At 42.3% G+C, this 26615-nt stretch overlaps 4 protein-coding genes across 7 annotated transcripts; 2 read left to right on the forward strand and 2 right to left on the reverse strand.

Annotated features, from left to right (window-relative positions):
* Positions 1-4108: 4108 nt before the first annotated feature.
* Positions 4109-7213, reverse strand: LOC129593115 (uncharacterized). 2 transcript variants are annotated; one of them, XR_008691059.1, is made up of 5 exons: positions 6856-7213; positions 5865-6106; positions 5494-5661; positions 4940-5186; positions 4109-4590 (listed from the first exon to the last, which is right to left on the reverse strand). XR_008691059.1 is itself a non-coding variant. In XM_055489303.1 (4 exons), exons 1-4 carry the CDS (start codon positions 6959-6961, stop codon positions 5157-5159), a joined length of 546 nt encoding a protein of 181 aa, XP_055345278.1. In that variant the 5' UTR covers positions 6962-7213; the 3' UTR covers positions 4109-5156. The 2 variants fall into 2 exon arrangements, 1 of the variants encoding a protein (XP_055345278.1); XM_055489303.1 differs by having other exon boundaries at positions 4109-5186.
* Positions 7214-10996: 3783 nt separating this feature from the next.
* On the forward strand, positions 10997-16411 carry LOC129593077 (uncharacterized). Of its 3 annotated transcripts, none has more exons than XM_055489265.1 (6): positions 10997-11371; positions 11448-11742; positions 12313-12598; positions 12703-12967; positions 13568-13830; positions 15821-16411. In XM_055489265.1, exons 1-6 carry the CDS (start codon positions 11162-11164, stop codon positions 16134-16136), a joined length of 1635 nt encoding a protein of 544 aa, XP_055345240.1. In that variant the 5' UTR covers positions 10997-11161; the 3' UTR covers positions 16137-16411. The 3 variants fall into 3 exon arrangements, with proteins under 3 accessions (XP_055345240.1, XP_055345242.1, XP_055345241.1); XM_055489267.1 differs by having other exon boundaries at positions 15886-16411; XM_055489266.1 differs by having other exon boundaries at positions 12313-12380; positions 12707-12967.
* A 2374-nt stretch (positions 16412-18785) lies between these two features.
* LOC129593067 (uncharacterized) lies at positions 18786-22659 on the forward strand. Its single transcript, XM_055489253.1, has 4 exons — positions 18786-19083; positions 19695-19853; positions 19934-20680; positions 21482-22659. The coding sequence occupies exons 1-4, from the start codon at positions 19008-19010 to the stop codon at positions 22360-22362; spliced, it is 1863 nt and encodes a 620-aa protein (XP_055345228.1). The 5' UTR covers positions 18786-19007; the 3' UTR covers positions 22363-22659.
* Positions 22660-24623: 1964 nt separating this feature from the next.
* LOC129593080 (uncharacterized) lies at positions 24624-26428 on the reverse strand. Its single transcript, XM_055489269.1, has 2 exons — positions 25413-26428; positions 24624-25064 (listed from the first exon to the last, which is right to left on the reverse strand). Exons 1-2 carry the CDS (start codon positions 26334-26336, stop codon positions 25053-25055), a joined length of 936 nt encoding a protein of 311 aa, XP_055345244.1. The 5' UTR covers positions 26337-26428; the 3' UTR covers positions 24624-25052.
* Positions 26429-26615: the final 187 nt, after the last annotated feature.

The raw sequence follows: 26615 nt of genomic DNA on the forward strand, positions 1-26615 counted from the left end.
TTCTGTTCTAATTTTCGCACGCCTGGATGAAAATACCGTAATTATCGAATTATAGGCCCCCCTTCCTACAATTGAAGCCCCCCCCTCGCGTAATTGGAGCCCCCGCTCAAAGTGGTTCAAAAATTGTACCCCCCCCCCCCCCTGAAATAGAAGCCCTGGGCTTTAATCAAATTCACGGAAAAATGAAATTTCTGAGCACCGGAAATCGGTATGTACCGGTACCGGTGCATTTATCATGTAATTTTTACGCCCTTGCCAATAAAACACATTTGAAATATAATAGACCCCCCCCCCCCGAAATACAAGCCCATGCCCGTAATTGAAGCCCCTCCGTAGGGCGATCCAACATTTGTAACCCAGGGCTTATAATTCGATAATTACGGTATTCGGTAGTTCGAAACGCAAATGGTACTGGCCTTTACACGATGTGCGCGCCTGTAGCCGACAGAAAGGTTTAAGCGTTAATCCTTCACGATCAAAGAAGCCGCGTGAACCTTCCTGCTAAAATTCGGCTTTAAGGTATAGGAAGGCTACGTGAACCATTCTGCAGGACCGCATTAACCTTTCTGCAGAAACGGCAGAAAATGCGTAAACCTATCAGCCGGACTGGGTGAACCTTTCTGTTGTAGTATATGTACGTAGTACGTATTCCTAAAAAGGTTAGTGATGTCCAGTGTTGTTGATGAATTTAGATTTTAGTTGTATGGTTGGCTTGCTAGCGAACAGTAATATTAAGAAAAGAATGCACCGCCGCGGCTTCTTTGATCGTACATCATTAACCCGTAAATCTTTCTGCCGCCTACAAGCGCCGGCATTAAAGCCCCACTTACTGGCAATTTTTCTAATTGCAGTTGCATTAAAAGACCATTACAAGCCAGTTCCATAGTTCGGACAGAGCGTTCTTTCACATTTGTTTCACAAAACATTCAGTCCCTAAAAATATATAAAATGTTATCGAAGAGTGGAGTAAGCGATATACAAGCCCGTTTCAACTTTCACGAACAGATGGCGCTATAACCTTGAAATCTGATAAGCATTGGCTGGAGACATTCGAGGTGCTTCACCACGTTACGTTACTGTGCGTTAAGGCTACTACAGTTTGACCGTGTGAGGTTGGTAACCCGTAACAGTAAAATTTAATTAAGTTTGAAACAGACTGTGTGCTTTGCGCCAAATGCCGTCACTGCATCCACCGTGAAAAGTTTTTGCAGAAACCTTGAAAAAAATATAGCCTTACTATACGCTATTCACTGCGTCGCGCCTAAATGCAGTGATCACCTCTTCGTGAAACGGGCTTTTTCATCCAATGGCGTGGGAGGAAGCATAATGCACAGAACACTCATTTTCGCATGTTGCAAAAGATGTGGAAAGGTGGCAAAGAAATGTTTGCGATTTTTCCGGAAGTGTGGCAGGTAATTTCGTTTCGAGCAAACTGTTTTCTTTAGTTTTCGTGGCAGTGGCACCTGCCACTGGCAGTTGACACTGGCAGTGGCAAGTGCCATTTCGCAAAACGGCACATGCCACTGCCACCTTTTACACCTTGCCTGATTTGAGAAAAGCAGTTTCACATTGTATTTGCATCGGGTGGATTAATATATTGCAGTAAAACTCGGTTTTGGCTAAAAATAGATTTCGAACCAGCTGTGCATAGTAGCATACTACCTATATGTACAGTATGTATGTATCAGGAAACATGCAACTGATGGTGCGTCGGTGATTTTATTAAAAGCACATTACGATGGTATAACGACAAAAGTATCCGGGCAGAAACAGCGTTCTGACCAGAGTGCCCGGCGGAAAACAGTTCAGCGACCAACGTGTCCTGCTGTATTTTATCACAGATACATGAGGAATTCGTACCCCCGGCCGTCCATATCTACAATCGGACGTCTCCAGAATTCTTCGGATTTTATTGTTGCATTGTTTTAGGTACAGTATCAACCTGCCACATACAGGGCACTACGGATTATTGCGAACAACAACAGAAAGTTTTCTGTTTTTTCTAACGGATTTTTTCAGCTCTTAATTCTATTATCGTGACGCAAATTTCGTCCCCCGGTGTCGCAGCAAATGAAGCATTCAAAACGACCAGTAGCTTTCTGAAAAAAGACGCCAAAGACATTCAAGTATAAAGTAATTTTAAATTACGGGCATAGACTACGTATGCTGCATAGTTAATGATAGTTTTCCTACGGCCTATAATTACTCACCGCAAAATTTGATTCCGTATAGCCTGACATTGTGGACTAAACATACAAAGATAAATCCAAATATCAACGTCACTAAATAGTAAGGTTTCGAAGACAAAATAAGTAAAAGTAAGCAAATGTGATGCCGCAGTAGTAAAAAGTAAGTAAATATTACGGTTTCAACGTTGAATAAACAAAAATAATTTAATAAATTATTTACTAATTCGTTTATCAACGTTACGTAGAACTGGCGTGTTAGTCGCCGCCACTCGCAGGTAAAGTGAGTGTGCGCACTTCGTAGGCTGCCAGCCTACCGCCCACAAAAGCAGCAGTATTTACTATTCAGTATGGACTATGCACAAATGCGTTTGCGCTTACCATTAGAGCTATTCCTATTGAATATTATTATTAATATAAGAAGGAGAAAGATCTATGGTACTTACGGCCTTCCCACAGTTCCCAGATCTCACTAACCAATACGTTTAAAAAAATGTTACCAACAAGAGATCGACCGTGGCCCAAAACGTGTTTACATGATATTTGTTTGTAAATTCATTAACAAGAATAATCCCGGCATGATGCCACAATCGACCAGCTCTGCTTAAACCTTGCAACTTATAAAATTTTCTTCATAAACGCTAATATTACCATGCTGCTCCTCTTTGTAATTATGCTCTGTGAATTTTCTTGGAACACGCGCGCATATACATCATTATTACTTTATCAAAAGTTTTAAATAAACAGTCAAAGTTTTAAGCTGCACCAGTGTCAATAAAGTCTATGTTGTGAATTTTTTAGCATATCAATCAGCTTATTTTAATCTCATTAGAACTTAAAGAAAAAGGGAGTTGGGTCCAGAATATGAATCTCGACATATGTAGTTGAACGAGCGAGCGAATTCTCTTTTTCAACTACAGAGTAGAGAGACAAAAACACTTGAGGAAAGTGGCATTACTTCAATATACTGCATAATTATTACCTCGGACGTATTATCGACGTGTATGTGGATTATACACAGCTGTCCCGGTAGTAGCAAAATTTTCGCCTCCAGGGCTAGTGGAAATTTCGCCTCGGTAAAAATTTCGGTTTATTACTTAATCAGGCGGAAAATTTTCGCAGGAGAAAGTACGTACACGAATCAATACGACCGCAGATTTAACACTCACATTCGTCTATGATTTAATTACACAGAGTTTTCTTATGTGCCGCGCAGGCGCAGCCCATGAGTTCGTTCCAATCTGGTTTAGAACGTTCTGATATTCATGCAAAATGTTTTTTACACTTCGTTCTTCCATTTCATTGAGCACGCAAGTAGAAAGAGTTGCTTTTGAACCGGTTAATAGAATCCGGAAAGAAGTGAGGACTTCGCAAAAAATTCGCAGCCAAATCACGCTGCGACACTGGGAGGCTGCCAATTGTTCCCCAACCGGAAGCTGTTGGAATTCATAGTGTTCAGTTCATTTATTTCTACCAAATGTTTCAATAAGCGAAAAGCAAACAAATTTTTTAAGGAATTCGGGTTAGTTAGGAAGATGTCAACTGCCAGTGTAGCGTTTCATGAATTTCTGATTGATCAAATGTGCCTCTCAGGCACATGGACGAGGGCCAGTATTAATGAATAATCAAAACACTAAATAACCAAATCATTATGTCAATTTCAAACATTAAATGATTGTGGATATGTGTATTGAATCCATCGTTTGTTTTTGTCTCAATGTCAAAACATGTAAAAGGTTTTTCGCGGTGGAGCGGATGTTTCGTTGTTCTTTCTTTTACGCTGGCAAGAGTGGAAGTACCGGGCAGTCTCATTTATATGAATAAATTTTGATCACGCACTCAGCAGGTGTATTCGTATTGCAGGATCCCATCTGTGTTAAACAGAATGAGGGAAACCGGTTTACTCGAACGGTTTTCCGGTACTGCTGCGCCGCTGGTCGGCTCGGGCGCGGCACTGTGAAGCGCGATGCAAAAAAATTTACTTTAACGGCCAACATAAACCAAAAGAACTACAAATGCTAGCGCAATAAACTTATTCACAGTTACAATATCTTCAACTAAAAATCAATAAAATTTTCTATTTTCCCGTAGAAAAAGTGTAGAAAGTGACATAGTGCAGATGGTTCCAACTTTATAGTACAGTGATTTCACTCGGAAAGCATACACGGCCACGCAAACGGCCTATGCAGTTCCTCCCGTAGATGTCGTTCATGTTACCACACCGGTGTAGTGTACCGTTGTATGCTAAGTGCCTCCGGCGTTTCACTTCTTACTTAAACGTGTCAGTCGTTTTTGGTGATGGGGTCGCGTTTCTTGATGGCCTCGCATTTGTGCGTAAACTGGGACAGTGCAAATGAAAAAAACCTTGCAGGAGTGCTGCATTCAACAAGCAGTACTAAAAGTGCTAAAACAAACAAAAACCGCAGAATTTCTTCGTTAAGATCATCACCAACGCTGTCGTGAGCAATCTGGATGTCGGTAGCGCACCTAAATGATCCCTGTACCAGTAGTGCCAGTACTCGGTCTCGCTGCCGTCACCCGGCTGGACTTTGACGTTGTGGTTTCGCATGGTGCTTATATACCGCGCCAGAATTAGCCATAAGTGCTGCCGCAACGTCATACTCCAGCCCGGTGACTGCAGCAAGTACAGGGATTATCTAGGTACGCTACTGACTTCCCCTCGTATACGAGCATCGCAGCAGATTGGATACAGTAAACTTTCCAAGGGGGTGGCGTCTGTAGCCGCTGCTTACCTTACAGGCAGTCCTTAAAGCCAAGTGAACGCGCACGCACCGGAGCGATATTCATATCAACGTTCTGAAAGTAGTTCACCGAGACTGTGTCGATCAAGCGGGAATCGGCTGACAATCATCTTCACTTTGGCGTAGATTACTTCGCGATCGGCAACGTTCAAAAGCTTCCCAATGGAACAGTACAACGCGTCCATGTACAGCACGTACAGGTATCCCATCAAAGTCTTGTTTTGCGATTTTGTAATTTCTGCAAATCGAACCATGTAAGCCGAATGTGGTGAGAAAAAACAGTTCAAAACGACGCATCTGACGGTTGTTTAAATCATTTCATATCTTCTTGTGCCATGTTAAAACTAGAAGATAATATTATTGCTGCAGAATACCGAACAATTTACAACCATTAATCCGTAGGTCGCGTGTCTTACATTGTTGGAACTGACTGTGAAAAGAGCCGATGTTAAATGAAAGGTAGTGACAATAGCCAAAAGGGGATACTGAAGGGGGTGAAACCAGGAAAGCGCAGAGGAGCAACAACACTTCAAAACCACACATACCACGCAGCTCATCAAGTGCTTTTCCACCAGCAAGATCCGTTGGTCGTCTTGGGATAAATCGCGAAAACCGGGCAGTAACGAGGCAAAGATAGAGAAACGTTCGGCTGTTCCATTCATAAATGTAGCGACCAACTTGAGCCAACGCGACGGTGTGGTCTGCGGTTGATGCTGAAACAAATGTTTGGACGTAGCAGAAAGTGCAATTCGCACGCGCTCTACTGAGTCGATTTACAGTGCTTTAAAGTTCCCTTTGACCAAGCAGGCGTATCAGTTGTGATGCGCAGGTTTGATTGTCTTACGATCTGACTACCGGCAGTACGGGAAGCACTGCTAGACTACTAGTACGAGCACTATCCAGACTTGCAACTAACCGGCACGAGACCGTCTCGCAACACCGAAATCATAAATGTGGAAAAGGCTGCAATCTGGTCGCCATAGGCAGTTTCGTACGCCGCCGTTACCCCCGTAATAACCTTCTCCAGCGCACTATTCCGCGCTTCCTTGACCTCCCAGTAATTGTCGATTGTGGACGCACAGTGCAGGGAAGAGACGAACAGGCTCGGCATCGTCGACTCCAGAATCTCCGTAGAACTGCGACGGAAACTGTAGGGATCTACGACAATTTCAGTATCAAGCAAATGGTTTGAATGCTAAACGATACTCAAAGTAAAATGATGTTCAAGCTTCACAGTGTGCACATACGATTTGGAAAAAGCGAATCGAACGAGAAAAAAATATCCTGCAAGCGTGTACTTGCTCTGTGACTGAGAAACATGTACCAGACTACATCTAAGAAAATCAGCATACACTAACAAAAACAGTTATTCATGAGTTTTATTTTATTAGTATTCTTTAATCTTTTCTACCTGCACGGCCTGCTTCAGTGCTTCTTGCCTGCACATACTCTTTATCGTTCACGGCGTTGTTGATACTTCACACAATTTAATACCGGTACCGATAGACGTTTATTCTACACCGAGGTTTAATTTTATTGACGCTCATCTGCAGCAATGATTAGTGTACAAGACAACAGAAAATACTGTCGCTGTCATAATTTTTTTCCCGATTTCTGTGGGGAAGAACATTCAAAAAGAGAAAACAACTCTTTCAGTCAGTTACCCGAAGGTGAGAGCGGGTTTGAACTCTCCGATTCGGCTTGGGATGACGCAAAGCGTATCACTGGAAAACACGCGCGTAAAGCGGACTACCAGTACCGGCAAGAATAACAAAATCAATCTGATGTAATATAATGTCAAGTCCGCGCGAACGCTTTTTATGTGAGGAATCGCATCGTTCAGAAGCAGTTAATGCAGAAGCGCAGACGCGATTGTTAAGACACATTAAAGTTCACGGTGAACTCACCGGACTGTACGCGGAACCCCGGAGGATCCGATCCCGACGAAATTGGATGCGAAGTCCGATAGTAACTTTCCTGTTGTGAGCTCCGTTTGCAGAAACTTTTGCACATGCAGCATTCCCACACTAGTAACTGAAAAATCAGTGCAAAGCGATTTACCCTTCTGTGCAAGACTCACTCGTGAACACAAGATATCAGCGAAAAAGAGACACATCAGCACAAAAACGAAATTTAGAGCTGCGGAAGCTCAAAAAAAGAAAAATAGGAAGAAGAAAAATTGCCAGTAACGCCAAGAAGACAAACAGTTTAATAACTGCAGTATTTGTTGCTGCGTCGCATTCGCAGAAAATCGATGATGCTCGTGCATCGTTCGGTACCTGGTAGTGAGTGCTTACTGATTACACGGTCAGCGGTATTTGTAAGAACAGTATCCGCAATATATGCATAAATCAGCGGCGCACGTGCGAGTGCACCTGTAAACCGGTTTTGCTGCTGAAAGAGAGCAGAAGCAGAGCAAACGCTTCACCGCTCACTCTTGAGCGCCCACTGTTTTAGAACGGTGATGAGAATACGCGGTACTTTTGCTCATTCTTTCGTTAACTGCTACAGTCCAAAATTAGCCGCTCGGTGAAAAGTATGTATTAGGGTGTGCGGTGTGAAGATGATACTACTATAATACTAATTGCTTTTATATTTTTAAATTGTTATCAATTAAAAGTAATGCTGATGCTGGTGCTGTTACTATCCATTACGTGACTGCAGATATTGATGATCTGTGTAGTGACCAGACATCCCAAACGTGCACTGCCCAGTACGTCGCCGGAAGCGCAACACGCGATAACTAGAAGTTGCAGAAGTACAGTGGAATTGCAGACCAATACGCGGTGATGGTACAACCGCCCGCGTTTAAAACAAATGAAAACTGTTCTTAATTGGTGGCATTGAAAACTATGACAGCATCAATCAGATAAATCGCATATTTTATGAGGTGCTACGGGTACATATTTACTTGACACCTACGGAGAGATTAGTGCTGCATTGCAGCATTTTCTAACAAAGGTAACCTGATATACCATAACACAGAAATCAATTTCAGAAAATTTTTTGGCTCCGTTAGGTACTCACCTTTCCAAAATACGGTCATTGATCGACTAGAAAATCAATCGATCATTAGGATTTATCAGCTAGCCAACGTTGGAATGACATCTTTGCCATTTTCATAGATTTTGTTAGCATTACCAGTGCAGTATTTATTATTGCTGCATTTGTGCAGGCTGAATTGTCTATTTATAACTGTATGAAAGAATGTAGAGCAACGGTGGTACTGCTGCACTGCAATATAATCATGGATGAATTTTAGCATGACTGACCTTGATTAGGTAAAATCATAACTTTGATCTTCTGCACAATTTACCGCAATATACAGCTTTCTGTACAATATACCGCTATATACAGCCTTCTGTAACAATATACCGCAATTCAGTCAAAATTAATCCTATTACTGTATATGCAAATGACCGAGTCGCATACAGACACTAGCGGTGGTTGTTAACCACATTACGAACACGAGCGATAGTCCGCTGGAACGATGGCACCCGTGACTTAAGTTACCGAATATCATATTCCCGCCTGACCCATACTACCGTAGCAAAGCGGATATTCGAGCTAATAATTAGCAATTTTTTAATAAAAATGCAGAATCACAGGGAATAAGCGTTCTGGATATGTGTCTTCTTCAAACAAATTTAAATGTAAGATGAGTATTACAAAAGGCGTGATATTTTACATAATGTAATAAAGTGCGCAAATGAGGTGTTATAATGGCAATCATCATTAACTGATGCGAAATTTTTCAATTTAAATTGTGCCATTACGTTTTAAACTTCCTCTACCTTCTCAGTGAGAAAAGCCCTGGATTGTCAATTTGAACATTTGGGCGGTGATTGTAGATTTTACCTAGTACGTTACGGCGAACGATACATGTATATGCATTTCGATGGATAGCAGCTGATATTCTAACCGCTAGCATTCTTTATTATCCTCTTTTTATGCAAATTTATTTGTATTTTAGCCCTACTAAAATAAAATTGAACGATCGAGAACAGATGCATGTGCAAAGGGAGGTGCACGTGACAATTCGCTTTTAGGATACCGAAAAATATGTTTATGAAACCTATTTTGAATTAGGTAAATATTGTATGTAAACGAGTGCACTTTTTTCGCTATTTTCGTTTCTGATTGATATCTTAGTATACTGACCGTGAGTGCATTTCCAAAGTTGTTTCATGATTAACTGGCGACGACATCGTATTATCACACATTTTAAGTGTTTTAGCCATACTGTTCGCACTAAAATTCGCGTGTCCTAAAGACAATGATTGTGCAGTTGACAATACTAAGCACGTTGGCCCTGAGTGTTAAAAGCGTGCCGCCGTTACAGTCAATTAAATATCTTCCGTGTTATGATTTCATTGTTTTTTGTCGACCCTAAGAAGAACTTTAAGCGCACAGTTTGTAACCAGTGATTGAAAAGTTAATAAAAGCAAAGCACTGAGCGCTCTGGTGGAATCAGAGAGATTCCTTTGTCTGTTTCCACGGTGCGTCAAACTTTTTCCGAAAAGAAGCTGAATAATTATGGATAATTTGACATGTTCACTTGGTCTTTTGCGCGTTATATGTTATGATGCACTGTCTCCCCGTTCAAACGTTAATCAAAATTCACAACAGTAAACACATAAAGGGTAAAAAAAGGGTTTTATTAAGCAGGGACAACAGGGAATTGCACTTTAAAATTTTTCTAGGATATCGGGATTGCATAAGTCTTAAATTGGATCACACCAGGTCTACGGTTTTCAAAATTTTTAAATAAATCCCAAAATTTGTAAATTTAATCCGAAAAAATAGTGCAACTCTGGTTTCGTGCATAGTCGATCTGCCTACTATGGATGTTGGTGCAAACGTTAAAGGTGATCAGTCCTAATGAGAATCTTGGCATACGTGGTTGTTTTTAAACCCTTTAGAATTCTCTTCCAGCAATATTCTCTAACCGGATGCTGCGCGCACAAACAGTTAACACGGTTGTGTATAAAAAATTATAAATTATAATTATGTCATATAAAAAATCGACAAATCATAAATCATATGTTACCCAATATCATAAATCAATGAGGAAAGTGTTTTTATGGGAGGGCGTATATACTGTATAACAGTATATGCAATTTGTATATTAGAGGATGTATATAATGTCGTATACATATACAGTATGTCTACTTGTACAGTATTAATTGTACTAGGCGCCAGTTTTCGCACCTGCTTATTAAAGGCACTCTTTCTAATCAGTGGTTGTAAATTTATAATAAAATGTAATACACATGCAGAATTTGCGCTCTGACAGCCCGCTACAATCCCATAATAAAAATTTTGAACTTCATTTTAAAATTTAAATTTCCGAGAAATGCTAGAAAGGATGAACGTGCTTTAAAACTGCCAGCATTTTTACTTAACTTCTTGGCCTATTACAGAAGCCTTTCACAATACTCAATTAATAAGTACACCTAATTATTAATTAATAAATGCACTTGGTTACGGGAATGCGCTTAAACTTTTTGTCAGTTGTATGGGACATATTTTCACAGAAACGATTTTAAAGCCGCTCATACAGACAGTTTACTTGTACGGTAATAACGGTATAATAATAATTATACAACAACAATTGCGCGTACTTTTATAAAGTTTTTGAAGTCTGCGAAATTGAAAGTTTATGTGGAATTTACAAATTCAGTATCGGGCATGAACCAGAGACCAGCCATGCCCAATGCATGATACGTATTTTAAAATGTGGCATGGTGCGCCGTAGCATGAAGATTGGCGTAAACCGAGAATTTATAATTTCGCTGCATTTACGTATGTACAATATGCTCATTGCGTTCTCGTCCGGCTTGTAGATCCCAAGCGTCATGGAACCAAAGACACTGCAGGACAGCCGAGTGTACGCCGCTAATCACGAGAGTAAACGACTGCATGCTCTTCCCTATGCCGCTATTCTATCGATTTTTCTGGAATAGGGTAATCCATGCGCAGTCCACCGCAGCTACTTGTGAGTAGCAGTACATTGCCATGTCAGTTGTTTTATCTGTACATGCACACGTACGTACTACGTAATGTTATCGATGCAGTGTTTCTTTGAAATATTATCATTTTCTTTTCTTTTGCATTATTGAGCAGTTAAGGTGTTGTTGGTCCAACTTTGTTTGCGCCACCAAACTCGGATATCACATTAACAATTTTGTTGACCGTGGCAGTGAACTTAAAATGCAGAAGCCACTTTGCTTCCTTCAGTATCTTTTGAACAGAAACGCATTATGGTGGTATTCCGATATTGTGGCGGAAGCACTGTTAGCCACATGGTTAGCCAGCCAGGTCTGCATTTATATATCAGCACGTTTCTTCCCGCAATGGCATTCCACTCGTGCCGAGCCGGATGCGCAAGTTTTGGATATGGCGCAGTCTTTGCTTGGATATGTATGCATTTTCTATTGGATAGTTAGGCGCATCATAAAATGCTGACAGAAATTTTTTCGGCGCTTTGTATTCGCAGGAGACGGAGGGGTGTTTTTGGGATCGGATTTGTGCGTATTGGACCGAGTTAGATAATCCAGTGTGCCGCAATGAATCGTTCGTACCACTTCCACCCTCCGATGCTGACAGCAGTATTGGCTTCACTGGTGTTTGCACCGCACTGTCGGCCACGGGCATTCTAATTCTATCCTTGGAGTGCTTCGCATTTGTCAACCGGTACTGGCGGCCTCCACGGGCAAATAACAAGCATGTGGTGTGGTTTCATAAGTTTATACCAATTTGGCCGCCCCTAAACAAGTCTTCTGCAGTCCCCGGTAAACCTATATATCTGTCTAAAATTAAGTAGATCAAGTAAATCTTCTTAAGGAATTTAGGTAAATCTTCCCAAGTAATTAAGTAAATCTTCATAAGGAAATTAAATCATTAATTCAATTTTAATAATTTAGTTGCTTTACCGATTTTTGCATTTGTTTTTGTCCGGATTTTGAGTAAATTTATTACAGGAGTTTAGCTTACTACATTGTAAATGTGCATTATTCGTCGAGGGTTATCCATCCACTTTACTGCTTTACACAATACAAGTACTACGTTTTTTTTAACATTGAGCGTTTTCAACACCGAAAACAGAAATTTGCGCATATGTCAAGCAATGCATTGCGCTAAAAGCGTCGTTCAAAATTCATTTAACTCAAGCTGAAACTGTATACTACTGGGACTGTTTTTGATTTGAATCATTAAAGAAAAAATTAAACTGCCACCTTGATTCTCCCTGCCTTGGATAGTATACTCCATACACTGTGCTGTCATTACTTGCTTGCTATTAGTTTAAATGCAGGCAAAAATCTTAACGGTTATAAACCTATAAACTGCCATTTTTTTATTAGGCTCCGTACCCAACAAGCCATCGCCGGGAACAGCTGTTGTGGCGTGCTCGTTCATTACAACGATGTTGGTAGGTTGCGCTGGATTCTACTTTGGGAAACTGGTCGCACTTGCACCGGTGATGCTTGTTGCCACCATTGCCCGCTTATTAGTTAATCAATATGGTGAAAGTGTGGCGCTTCCATGCTACATCGTATTCAATACCATCACATCTCTGTACTGCACCGGGAGAATCTGGGGCATGTGGATGCAGATGTCGTATATTGGGTGGATTATGGATATATTACAGTAATCAAAAAAATTATAATTTTGGACACTTGCTCCATGAACCGCTATTTTGCTCGAACTCCAGACGTTTATACCATGTAATTTCTATTTATGTATCCTGACAGAAAGCTCGGCATTCAGATCATTGTGGACGACCCAGTTAACGATGAGTCAGCGCAAGCAAAAAGCGACCCCAGTGCCAACGCCCCTCAGCAGGAAAAGCGGATGCCGTCGTCCCGAATACATTTCTTTATGAGCGCGGCGCTCCTCTATCTTGGATCGTGTGGCATGGTCATGAACATGATTGCCATCGTAGGCACGGCGTTCCCCCTGGTACTTCCAGGGTCGGTTTCTAGCACACACTCTGTGAATCAATCTGCAAACAAAACGGTAAATTTAATTAAGGGTCCACTCGCGACTCGGTGACCTTTATTAACCTTTTTCTCGAAATTAACTTTCACACACCCTTTAACTCTGTACAACATTTTTTGCGGTGACGTTTTTTAATCCGCCAACTGCGTTTACGGGCAATGGGGAAACGGAGTGTTTTTGGCTTTCTGGTTAATCTTGGCTTTTTTTAATTTATTGCAAAGTAATTACGATCCAAGCGCTCTTACTATTTCTTTGTAAAGTGCTGCTGCTGCTTTCCACACAATAGCGCACAAAATGGCATTTTTGTTGTCTCCGCAATCACTTCGTATGCAGCGCATCCAGGAAGTACTCTGTAGGTGTACATACATTTGTTTTATGTAATCTCTTTGGACTTTGTACAATTATGATGCGGGGGACAAATCGCAAAGTTTTTTCAAACTCCTGCTTATGGGAGAGCGTGGGAAGCGAAACAAGAGAAAGGTTGAGAACGGAGTGATCAGCAATTGAATAATGTTGTACAGAGTACGATGGTAGCAGTCGAACAGGGTTTTATTGGCATGATGTAAGTCAAAAATATTGTCCAAGGTGAACTGATCAAGACTGTATGTGAATTTTTAGGTGTTGAACTACCAAGCGGCGAAATTATCGTACTGGATGAATATACGCACCTTCCTAAACGGCACCGACCCAGCGGATTACGGTATCGCGGATGTACCAGCAGCTACCGGCATACTGTTTTCAGTATGGACCGGAACACTCACCGTCGTCAGTCTTATCCCGTACACAGCGGCGGCAATATACGTAATTTGCCTGTACATCAACTGCTTCTGTGAACCATGTTCTAAGAAAAACTCTGCAGCTAGAAGCGCCGCTTCCGCCTCGTAAGTCAGCTGTCCCATCACACGAAGTTTTGCAGTAGAAAACATCCTATATATTAATAAAATAAGCCTTAGGGAATTCCATTTCTGTCTCCCTTTTTTTGAGCGAGCCACTGAACCAAACTTTGATGTCTATATGTCATTTAATAGCCGTTAGTTTGCAGATTTGCAGAAACCAGTCAGTTTTTTGAAAGTATGCGAAGTTTCAGAGGAAATCTTAAAAGATCTTTACATACAAAGTCTATGGGAAAAGTGGAGAACCCACCACTGCAAACCCACCCACACCACCACCGTCATGAACAGCATAGGAAAAGCATTCATCTACACAGACCACACTTGATGGAACTTTGGTGTCCATTATTTATCCGATTGCCTTTAGTTCATAAAATTTTTATTAAGAGTCAGTTTTTAAAAAATGTAGGCTTTGAAAGTGATGTTTCTTAAAAACTGAATATGCGAAATCTTCTGGAAAGACAGGAAAGTGGGAACGACTCAAATTCCAAAGATAAAGTAGTTGCCTTTCGCAACGGGTTGATTAGATTTAATTGAAACTGCTTCCACAGGGCGGTTGGCTTTGGTAATATCGTGCTGACGTGCCAATAAACATTCTTTTGGAAATCGCCAGTACACATATTATTTTGTGAGAGACTGAAAGTCGATTTCGGGAATTTTGGTGTTCGACTGGAAATGATGTGGACTGCTTGAGCAAAACAACGAGTCCCAGTCCCGCCGGGCGTACGGACTAGGGTTCGAGTCTAACCACCGCCGGGGGAGGGGAGGGAGGGAAGGCGGCACAAGTCTTTTCCGGCGACTGAAGTAAGGAGCGCGTGTTTTAAATGTCCGCAGGTGCAGGGAAGGGAGGTTAAAATATTTTCCGAAAGACTAAGGAACGTAGAAAAACGGTTTTATTAAAACAAAAAACGCATTTTTAGCATTAAAAAATTTAAAACAAACAGAAGATTCAAAAATCGAAGTTATCCGCTTTCTCATCTACCTATCTTTCCGCCAGCTATAAAGCAATCCGTCAGATCATCTCCCATCAAGGGTCAGAACTAAAAAACACGGGAAAATTTTATAAGCACGTAACGGAAAGCGGAGGCACAGGCGACGCCTATCTGCAAGCGGTGGTCGCAACCAAGACACTGCGCTAATTGTAAAGTTGTCGACGTTAATTATTGATAAAAAATTCACCGAAGAATACAACGAAATTTTGAACTTCATCAAATTTAAATTGTTTTGGTGTGTAAGCAGTAGGACTGGAGGAAACTGGACACCGAAAAGTATTTTTATTCTAAGTGGTCTAAAGGTTAACATCGGTGGTCGTACCGTCGTATCACTGGATTGTTTTGTCGATCACAACGCACTGGCTAAAATTCAACAAAGCTCACAATGGTATCTGAACCAGTAGAAGTACTGTAATAAGGATATAAAAATTCCAGTAAGGCAGTAATATGGAGTTTTTCTTATTTGTAGTTCTTGACAACTGACCAGCATATGCTGCTGATTGATTTGGGAGAAGCTTAAAAACTTTGTTTTATAATTGCAAAAAAAGGCATATAACATGTATTCCTGGAAACTGCCAAATTTTTCGGGTCTAATTTAAGGTTAAATCTGAAGTCAGCGGAACGCGACAATGTTTTCTCAATGCGTAAACATTTAATTTCTTAAACATTTAATTAGTAAACTGTGATACATTTTAACTCCTATTAATATGTCAGTGAACTATGGCCAAAATAAAGAATAATTTACGACATAAGTTATGATAAGTAGTCAACCAAATAGGTACGGTATCTGTACATGGCAAATACTGTCTGTCTCTGCCAGTGAAACTATATTATTATTATTATTATACGCTCCGCTCAATAAAACTAAATTTGTGTTTTGTATTCATGGGTTTGTCCTTTGTAGTTTTCGTAAATAACAATTTATCGCCAATTTATTCCGCACAGTTTGCGCGGGGTCTACTAGTTTAATTCAACTTTTTTTGGTTCAGAGTGAGCACGCAGGATGATGACGAATGCTGTTGCGAGCCGTTAATCAGCGGCATGTATTACGCAGGAAGCATGCTGGCGATGTTCGCGCTTCTCACGATTCTACCTCAGACCATCATGGAATTCTTCCTGCCTGAGAGATATCAGTTCCCGGGTATCTTGTTACTGCTGAGCATCCTGACCTTATGGTTGTACTATCAGTTCGTCCGGTCCGTTCGGAAATGCTGTACCACCCAGAACAAAGCCAAAAGAAGCGAAGTACAAGCCGATGACGTCGAGGCATGTCTTACCGGCGCACATTGTACGACTAATTCGTAAACGTGACAGCAGTTGTCACAGGGTGTTTTTTTCTGTGTCCTAATGCTACGTCACACATAAGTAATTTTGTGAGCTAATTTTGGTACTGTCGATATTTACCGTACTGTGTAGTAGTGTGTACTTTTATTGGCTGTAGCTTTTAGTGGAGCTATTTTTGTTTACGGCGAAGTTGAACTGCTTTGCTTCCTTCCCTGACATACATCGCCTGCTCATCAGAAGCAGCGGGATGTGCAGCAAGTTGACGCAGAAGATCGAAAGAGACGCTAGTATTCGGAGCCCACTGATCGTACGCTTACCAACCAGGGCCTTGCGGAACTAAAGGAAGTTCCGGCGCTAGTACCCGTCTGTTAAGTCAATCTGTGGCCAACATACGAGTACCACAGATCAAACAAGAGAAGCGCGAGCTAACGAATTTTTGGTCGCAACGTATTAGTGTGAAAATTCAACGCGAAAATGCGGCTTCTGTTTTAGGAACTGTTACTTATTCTACAAAGCTGGAAAAATTATTTTACTTGTTTCGAATTATTGCAGATATTACTTTAACTGTAAAGGGCATTGCTTGTGTCTGTACAAGTTCGAAAATAAAAATGCACCTGGCAGACACTTTCGTACATTCAGTGCCGCTCTGCAATACAAGCCTGTCCACAAAACGACCAACTCGTGCAAGCGTCGGCACAATGAGATGCGTACAGTCATCCACGAGAATCATTTACTGCACATTACAACTTAGCAGACTTTTCAAACTTTTGACAGCACCATTACCTGTAGGATTTTTTCCTCGAATGATGCCAAACGCGACCGAATTTGATCATTATAATGTCTACCGTTTTTGATGTAATGACATGCCATCGAAATGCGCGATTTCTCTCTTGCGGCACGAGTCGTGCCCATACGACTGGCCAAATTGTGATTGTGGACATCGTTGTCTTCGTGCCGCTAAAATGTTGTTGGTGGCCCACATCGGCCGCCCACTTCCGTTGGGCTTGCTTGACACCTGTTTTTTTCTCAGCGTCGAGTATGATTTTCCAAACCAAACCAAACCTTATATGGTTCTGACCGCCAAACTTTCTCTATCTACCAGAATCCACCAAATGTTTAAACGACCAGCTTAAAATCAAAAGGTGCGGCTTTGAATAAATTTTTCCGTAGAAACCAGAGCTATTTTCCGGATCAGCTTAGACAGTTTCATGGCTTGTAGCGGGCCTAGCATCCACTAGTACGTGTGCATGCCTAATATCCCGTTGTAAGCATTCTGATTAAAGGGTATCTTTCAGGCTGCTGGTGGGGTAGCGAATGCCAGGTGCTCCACGACTGCTGTCAAGTAGCCCGTGAAAGCCCCTTTTCCTGTGCCGGAAGATGCTTTAACACGTTCGCGGCTTCTCTGTGCAATATTTCTACAAATGTTACCTTTCCACCGTAGCTTCTATTATAAATGCTCTTCAACAAGGGCTCTCGAAGTATTGACCTATGACTATATTTTTTTCGGTGACATATACTATACGTGCGCTGTCGAGGATGTTGAGGCATGTCTTTGTGACAGTCTTAATTACCACCAAACACTATACGAATAACTCTTAAACCATGGCATCGTATTGTAACTGCGTGTTTTTCTGTGTACTGGTGCCACGACAAACATGGTAAATAATTTTTTGTCCTGTTGAAAATGTTGTCGATATTCGTTATTCACTGAACTGACTGTTACGAATTGTAGTTTCTAGTCTCGATTTTTTCATTTACGGCGACGTTGAACTGCTACTCTTCGTATCTCTGCTTCCATTCCCTTCGTCGATTTTGTTAATTTTTCAAAAACAATTCAGTCATTTCGGTAACTAGCCCGTCTTATTCTCTGTTGATCTTAACATTTACTCGGAGCATCGAAATTAAGGTTAACCCTATCACACAAGAATTAAAGCGCCATAAAACGCCCAGGTGACATTGGACAAACACGACTGTAACCGACCAAAACGTCCGGACGTCTTGGTCGTCCGGACGTTTTGGTCGGTTACACACCACCACCTGGGCAGCAGTCAGCAATACCATGCCTCCGAAGCGACCACTGCTCTGTAAGTTTATTAGTAGCTTCTTTTTAGTAAATTGGATTTTTTTATAATCTCGATTACTGAAAACATACAGTAGATACAATGATAAGTCCTGATAAGTGCACGCGGTGAAATGTCTCCGTGTGGCAACAAGTATCTCTGCTTCCACTTGTTACCTCAACCAAACCTTCTACAACGAAATCTCCGTACAACGAAGCGTTCTAGTACCGACCGAATGTCCTCGAAAGGACTCGTCCCCGACGCAATACCCGCGACGACCTGTCACGTAATCCAGACGCGATTCAAGCAAGTAAAGCCACTAAAGATAAAGCTTGGTCACATAACTGCTGAAATCGAAGCAATCGCTGCTTCTTGCCATACAGTAGTTCACAACTTCACTCCATGCACGTGCTTACTCATGAAATTATTCATACGTATCTCCTGGCGATTTTGAGTCCGTTGCTTTTTACCAGAAAAGCGGATATCAGCTTCGAATCTTAGGTGACAACTATGGCATCGTTAGCACTATCGGTTGTTTATAACATACAAAATTAATTGTTCCAAACGCTGTTAAGCAGGCAGTCATCAGGGTGAAAGAAATCGCACGCTACCGGCTCCTGGAAACACTTAAGAAGCGGAAACGGATATAGCCGCTAGAAGGCATACTTTGCAATCGGAGATCGCGCGACTAGCTGCAGAACCACATGCGACATTTATAGCTGCCTGCATTACACTTCATGTATCAAACCATTGTGCAAGCAATTCGCTTGCTTTACATTCGTCGGAACGTTAATTCGAACTTCGAACTGGTTACTGCGGCAATTTTATAACAATGACAACCCTACGGATTTTGCTGTTTAGCGTGCTTTGCGCTTTTTCAAGGAGAATGGCTGTCGCGAGCACCGCAAGTGAGTAAAATGCCCAGTTTTTACACTTTTATTATGCACCAAAATGTGCGTAATAATTGTTACTATGTAGTAGCTGAAACACCATTTCTATTAGCAGTAAATGCCGCGCATATGACCGCTTTTGAGTTCTGACGTAATCAATAAATTTTTATTCACTGTATTAGCGAGTTTGAAGTTGAAAATCCTAAATATTTCGAACGGCTCTTTGAGGGCATGGAAATATCCGCATGTATATACCAGGGAAGGTAATATATTTGTAAATACCTTTCCTGGCATGTTATAACGAACTTCCTATACGTAATTATTTAATTAAATGAATAGATATCTCGTGTTTCGAACCGCGACTCGATAAATTGTTTGCACAGAAAGAATGTGCATGCACGCATCTGCCTAAAATACACACCGTTGTTTATGCTAGTGACGGTACTTCTATGGAAGAATGCTATATGAAATCGAAAATTTAAGCCTGCCGACTTTTTGCGTGCACTCATTGGCGTCAGTTTTGGGAGGAATTGTAACGGGGTCGGAAGTGAAGAGCTTGCACTGCGATGGAACATTAAATTCCATAGTTACGGTGTCGCATAACTTATGAAAATATTCTAAAATTCCAGAGAAGATGGCTCCGCGGTACTCAGCCAGCGCAGTTCCATTTCCTCGTTTCGCCCCGGAACCAATTATGCGCCGTCAGTGTGCTTTGCAATTCACAGAAAATTGTCGTCCATCTTACGTGGAAATCGTTAAAAGCTATTTGAGGGACGGTTTTCAAAACTGTTAAGTGGAATCATTTTTACCTCGGTTACGTGGTTTGTTCTAGACTAAATCACTCATAGATATGTCATATCTTACACAGATATCCTTCCGGAAGGCGTCGGCACGATGGATCTTTACACCAAAGATAACTGCACCTTCACCCACGGTGTGCAGCTGCACTGTAGTGACCAAGTCACCCACCGCGAGATTCAAAAACTTGCCGTGTCCCTCTCCCAGCCGCCGGTGAGGGCGGTCTTGGTTAATCTAACTGACGGTCCATTGGTTACCTTTGAAAACCTGTCGCCGATTCGTGAACAAACCGTCATTTTGAACCTGTACGACTGCGTTTCGGCGCGCACCACGGGCAAGTTGGTCAAGCTGGACATGCCGAATCTGCTGAATTTCGAACTGCACAACTGCTACGATATGGTCGTTAAGAGAGCTGATTTCTGGTCGTCAATTAAACTGCGGATGATCCTTTTTGCTAACACTACACTGCGCTTACTTGAGACGGACACCTTTACCGATTTACCGGCACTGCGCCTTCTCTCCCTGGAAAAGGGATTCAGCGAAATGGAAGTGTTCAACAAGAACGTTAGAGAATACCTACACCATTTACACTGCGGAGGAGAACACAAATGGTTTAGGCAGTGGTGGAGCAGTAATGGGCTGCTGCACAGTGCCAACAGAAAAGAAATATTCAATATTCCAAATAATGCATGGTACAATGAAGAGCTCGCAGCAAGCGCCGTATATTTGCCTATCGACTGTGCAGCAGTAATTTTTCCAAACGGTTCTGGCTCCATTGACTTCACGCAGTACGCCTTCTCCATCAACGACAACACCGGTAAGCTGAATAGTTTTATATATATCGAAAAAGAGAGCTTATTATCCATGCTCAAGAATTTGAGTGGTTGCGCAGTCTCGAATCCGTTTTGCCTTCGTTTTCCAACTTTCTGGCCTAATAAAGTGTGCTGTTCGGCTAAAAAAGCCTTTGAGAGTCCGGTATGGGTAAAGGTCAGGCAACATATTATCCAGCTGTAGAATTTGACCGTAAAACCACACTCAGCCGATTTATCCTTTTCCAGCCAAATTTCCGGAAACGTTGTCCTTTTTTGCACTAAATCGTATTTGAACGTCTTGTTCAATAATAGACCTAATTTCCGCAGCCTTACCTTAGGCGCGCTGGCGAGTATTACGTTTACGAGTTTAGTCTACTGACAGGGTTCCATAAATGTCCAGTTAGGCATTTTTAATTGTTATTAATGGGGCGTAAGAGCACTGCTTTCCGCACTCTATCACCAGAGTTCATCGCTGATTGCGTAGCCTTCATTTCGGTGTTGTCAACTGGCACGCACTAGCAGGTGAAGGAAACCGGCAAGCGCGGCTGCCCCAGGTGCACAGTCGACAGTCTTCCAATCCCCAGCTAAAACTTTTACATGTCACTTCCTGTCCGCAAAGATACGAGTAGCACAGACATTAACTATTATCATAAACCTTTTCAAAATGCGCGGAAATTTTTTATAGTTATGCTCGCCTATGCAAGCAGCAGACTGTGAATAAATTAATGACTAAATCAGATCTTTTTCGATAAATTAACATACTATTCTATATACTAGATATTTGTTCATTTTTCTGTACTCTGTAGATCTAGAAGAACCTTTAAGCGGCCACCGAGACGTTTTGGACGACGACACGTTCCCGGTTGTTTCCATGGAACCGCCGAATGATGCCGAGCGCGAACTCTGTTTATTGGATGTGCAATGTCAATCGCTTATAGCGGTTACACCACGCAGGTGTCCAAATCCCGATACAAACAGCACTACGTTTAACGTATCGTCCTGCCTGCGCGATTTCCACCGCCTAACCGCTCTACTGGTGCGCCTACCTCCGCGTCCTCTGTTCATGTACTGGACAGATAACATCCCGATCGAACGTGCCGATCTGGAACGCGTGCGACCATACATATTTGGCTTGCAAATAACCTGGGGGTGCTCGCAGCGTCGCACGACGAGTTTGCCGCACCGACACCGGCTAGTTAATTTATTAGAGTATGGGCTGAGCGACTGCACTGATTTGGAAATTAAAAAGGCTGATTTTCACTATTCACGAAAACTACGTGATATCCAGTTGTACAACTGCACGATTCGCAGCCTTGAAATCAATACTTTCTCGGATCTCCCATCTCTCGAACTGCTGTCATTAGAGGGTCATTTTCACACCGGACCGGAAATCGTGGATCACTCTTGGTTCACTCCAGCCTACGACCAACGCATCCGCAGTTATCTGTTCCGACTGCATTGCAGCTGCGAGTTTGCCTGGTACCGACGCTGGCGCGCAAGCAATACAGCACTGATGAGCGAAGCGGATGAGGGTGACGTGTGGTGGATCATGCCGTACGCGTATAACGGTTTGTATTTTCCGATTGATGCATTTGTGCCTATCGATTGCGCCCAGCCGATTCCATATGAACCCGATGGTGTTGATGCTAACCAGACGGCATATTCGCTGCATGAACCGATTTGCTAAATACTGCCACGGCGTGGAATCATTCAGTTAATATTAATGCGTTAATCCAGTTTTCTGCAAAATATTTTTCCAGTTTGAATGTTCAGAGCGTACTAACTGCTGTTAGAGCCGGAATACCGTGTTTCAGACGGTTAAAAAAACTCTCGGAAGCACCGGCATCGTAAGAAACTTAGTTAGGCAACAGTTATTCGACCTGCAAATATATATATTTTGCAAATTTTTGGCTTGCTGATTACCATGGCGGCTTACCAAAACTCACTGCTTCAGAATAAATGGCAATGGGCAGGTCAAAAACAACCGTTGTGTGGTTTAGTGGTAAGCATGTCGTCCAGAAATCTCTCTAACCGAGTTCGACTCTTTGTGTTGTACAACAGAGATAAGAACCATCGAAATAACTAGGAAGTGAGTTACTCTGTTTTATTTAATACTGATGCATTAATTTTTAATACTGTTTTCTGTTCGAAAGTGTTCACTGGTTTGGATTATCTGTACTCAGTGTCACGCGCATAATGAAACTTTATGCCTGTTTAGCCAACAGTATGGCAGTCCCGCACTTTTCGTATCGTACAGAACCCTAATTGAGCTTAACGAGGTTTGGTTACTTGTCTGCCGTAGCGTAGTCGGTGTCTGTACTCGGACAAAGATAATGTTAGGGCCTGGCTATATAATCCAGCAATTAAATGGTTAAAAAGCGGGAATAACAAGCTATGGTAACAATAACTTTTGAAATTTCTACTGACACAGCATCGGTTCGGAAAGGGATGAGCTGCGCGCAAGGTCCTATTTACGATTATGTCAGCCAAGGTCAGGTGACGGGTATGATACAGGCAACCAAAGTTATACCTGTAACATCCTAATTTTACGTTTCTTACGACCAGCTCGCATCTATAACAAGTGTCCCCGTCGAAATGTTATGCGACGTCTTGTCACCTAGCTCGTGCAGGCAAGTGAGACAACGAAAGGTAACCGCCTGGTCACCTAATAAATAAAACAGAAATTGCCACGCCTCATGCCATACATCTTACCCGGCACCATGTACGTGGTTGTTCATGAACTTATTGATATACTCTGTATGCCTTCTGGCGACTGCTTTACGTTCGTTGCTTTTTACCAGAGAAACCGATACCAGCTGGGCTATCTTAAATGGCAATTTTCGAATTAATACTGCGATCGGTTTATACATACTAAATACTGCTGCCAAACGCTCGTAAATAGTTGATCGCCAGGGTGAGTGAAACAGCAATTTAGCAGTTCCTTGAAACGATTTAGATGCCGGAACAGAAGCGACTCCCAGAGGGCATGATTATTAATTTTAACAATTCTCAGCCTGCGACTCGATGAATAATTTCCACTTATACCACTAGGAGCGCTTGCATGCATTATACTTCTCTTGTTTAACCGTTGAGTAAGCATCTTGGAAGCGCTGTATTCATTGGTTTGTTAGTTTCCAGGGGATCATTACGGTTGGACTCCACAGCAATGATATGTTACGTTCATGGGCACTTATATTTAGCGTTCTTTTTGTTGCTTCATGGAAATTCCAATAATAGCACTTCTTAACCACCAAATGGTTCTTACCGACATTACCGTTATTTACGTCTTGTTTGATTTTATTCGCTAGTGAAAGCAAAGAATCCGAAATATTTTGCAAGCGCGGTTCCGCTTCCCCGATTTGCCACGGAACCCATAACGCGCCGTCAATGCGCTTTGCAGTTCACGGAAAATTGTCGTCCGTCTAATGTGGAAGTCGTGAGAGGCTACTTGAGAGACGGTTTTCAAAACAGTCAGAGAAGTGTTTCTTCCTTTCAGTAGGTCAATAGTATGCACGCTCCAGTTTTATGTGTATGTTTCGTCCCACACAGACACAGATATCTATCCAGAGGGCGCTGGTGTACTGGATCTTTACACAAAAGACAATTGCACCTTCACTCACGGTATGCAACTGCACTGCAGCGCCCAAGCTACATCCCATGAAATCCAACAACTAGCCGGGTCCTTATCGCAGCGACCGCTGAGGGCGGTCTCGGAGAAGCGTCTACGCTGTACAGAGAAATGACAACGGGAACAACATCTCCTCGAAATAATCGCTTTTATTTCAAAGAAATAAATGCTAATCAGCATCAAAACAAATCTCTAAAGGTGAGAAAAAGGGCATGAAAACCAAGGAAAGCTAGGAAACGATGTTAACGGTTCCGATGCTGGCACCCGAATGGCAAAACATGCTTCAGCATGTGCGCAGAATGGCAAAATGGTGAGCCGATCCAATGATGGTGAGGCGTATGTGCCACTATCCTGTGCTATATGCACAGCACTCTGACATGCCACGGGACGGGATGCCGAAGCCCCTTGAGGCTCAAAACAGGAATGAGAAATGAAAAAACGCATCTTATATGCAACATAATGAGAAAAAAAATGTGCCAATTATTTCATCATAATGAGAAAAAAATGTGCCAATTATTTCATCACAGTTAGTGAGAACAAGACGCGGCAAAATGCGGCGTAAATTTAATCAAAACGAGTTTATACTCGTAACAGAATCCGTTAAATTCCCATTCCGGTTATTTCCAAAATCGCACACGTTAATCCGTGTTAGTTTTGCAGGTTCCATTCCGGAGTTTTCCTCCAATTATACGCTTTGTAGCGTCGATCCACGACATATGTGCAACATAGTGCATCTACGGCGATTTGATTTATCCGTTTTCCTGCAATTAATGCACTACGGCAGTTCTTTAACCAAGTATTATGCACTGATTTGTGCATCTACGGCGATTCATTTTGTAAGGATTGAAATGAATTCAATCTGGTGCACTCGTTGGGCGTTACGGCCTTTTCGTTTTGTACTCGTTGTACTGTACGGCGATTTAACAATGTTAATTTTGCGACTCATTGCGCACTACGGCGATTAATATGAAGTTGTGTACTCATAGTACAATACGGCGATTTCAATAAAATTAAGTCTGCAATTCGTTGTGCATTACGGCGATTTAATTTTAGCAGTACTTAGTACAATACGGCAATTGGTGCATTTAATGCTTTTACGGCGGTTTAACCTGCAATTCTCCATTTAATGCGTTAAGAGCGTCGCTCAATACGGCAGACGTAGCCTTAACTTCGGTGCTATCCTCCAGCAAGTCCACTTCATCGTTTCCACCCGGGTAGTAAAGTGGGTCAGTTTCGTTATCCGGTATATGGACCGCAAAGATTAAATGGTCCACGTCGGTGAAGGTTTCGTTCTGTCCCATCGCCTCCAGCTCCAATTGCCGGTCTCGAAGGGCTTGTCTCGTCGGAAAAAGGAAATTATTCCTTATTGACGGTTCTGGTCCCGTCATTTCATCGTCCGCCTCTGCGGCGGGTTGCTGCTCCAATGCCGGCAGGGTTTCCGCGATCGTCAGTGCTTCCACTGACGCCACAACTTCTGTTTGCGGAATTCCGCTAGACGGCGCAGTGATCACTGCAGATTGAGTATTCGCAGTTGGCGCTGCGGTTGCAGTGTTAGCTGCGATTACGGTTGCAGCATTAGCTGTATCCGGCGTTTCCTCAGGTTCTGTTGTGTCCATTGACACTACTGTTTTCTTCGGATCTGGTTGTAATGTCTGACTCGCTATTGGAGTATCGGGTGAATTCGGAGCGACTTTGCGCTTCCCCTGACGCTCCGCAAATCTTTTAACGAGATCATAGATCCCATCATAATGTCCATTATGGATAGCTTCGGTTTTAAGTCCATCGACTTGCATTACGTGCAAAAGATCGTTAAGGACCTTCGCCTGTTGTTCCTCACTAAGAGGCTCTCCCATACGATTAACGTAACTTTTTAATCGGCGGTTCTGCTCGGCCTGACGATATGTCCGGGCGTAATGGTGAGCGTGGCAGTTGCCCATTAACGCGGATAGGATAACCAGAATATACTTTTTTAATCCCCATCCGATAGAGATGGTGTCCCATGTGATTTTCATGGGAGCTATCTTACGCTGCATAGCGCACGCGGCACGGCAGAAAAACCAGAACTTTGCTGGATCCGTGTCCGGTAGAATAAACTGTAGGAGGAATTCCTCCGGATTTTCGGTAAATAGGATTTTAAACTGAGAAATTATTCAGCTCGCTTTCGCTCACTTGAGAAAACGACCCTGTTGTGGCCGTTGATTCGGTAGTGCTATCGGATCGCTCTGGCACAGGTGCCTGTACTTCTTCCCGATTATCGGGATTAACCTGTCGGCTTTTCTCGGGAGTTAGCGGCCGGAAAAACAACTGTTCCG

Source organism: Paramacrobiotus metropolitanus, unplaced genomic scaffold (assembly GCF_019649055.1).
Source record: "Paramacrobiotus metropolitanus isolate TYO unplaced genomic scaffold, Prichtersi_v1.0 Parri_scaffold0000059, whole genome shotgun sequence".
In the NCBI taxonomy this organism is placed as follows: Eukaryota; Metazoa; Tardigrada; class Eutardigrada; order Parachela; family Macrobiotidae; genus Paramacrobiotus; species Paramacrobiotus metropolitanus.

Excerpts from the sequence above, each read along its gene's own strand:
- LOC129593115 (XM_055489303.1), bottom strand. The coding sequence starts at position 6,961 with ATGTGCAAAAGTTTCTGCAAACGGAGCTCACAACAGGAAAGTTACTAT. Across the intron at positions 5,662-5,864 it reads TGCGAGACGGTCTCGTGCCG|CATCAACCGCAGACCACACC; the intron begins GTTAGTTGCAAG and ends CATTTGTTTCAG. Across the intron at positions 5,187-5,493 it reads AGCACTTGATGAGCTGCGTG|AAATTACAAAATCGCAAAAC; the intron begins GTATGTGTGGTT and ends TTCGATTTGCAG.
- LOC129593077 (XM_055489265.1), top strand. The coding sequence starts at position 11,162 with ATGCAGAAGCCACTTTGCTTCCTTCAGTATCTTTTGAACAGAAACGCA. Across the intron at positions 11,743-12,312 it reads CAAGTCTTCTGCAGTCCCCG|GCTCCGTACCCAACAAGCCA; the intron begins GTAAACCTATAT and ends TTTTTTTATTAG. Across the intron at positions 12,968-13,567 it reads ATCAATCTGCAAACAAAACG|GTGTTGAACTACCAAGCGGC; the intron begins GTAAATTTAATT and ends GTGAATTTTTAG.
- LOC129593067 (XM_055489253.1), top strand. The coding sequence starts at position 19,008 with ATGACAACCCTACGGATTTTGCTGTTTAGCGTGCTTTGCGCTTTTTCA. Across the intron at positions 19,084-19,694 it reads GGCTGTCGCGAGCACCGCAA|AGAAGATGGCTCCGCGGTAC; the intron begins GTGAGTAAAATG and ends CTAAAATTCCAG. Across the intron at positions 19,854-19,933 it reads GAGGGACGGTTTTCAAAACT|ATATCCTTCCGGAAGGCGTC; the intron begins GTTAAGTGGAAT and ends TATCTTACACAG.
- LOC129593080 (XM_055489269.1), bottom strand. The coding sequence starts at position 26,336 with ATGCAGCGTAAGATAGCTCCCATGAAAATCACATGGGACACCATCTCT.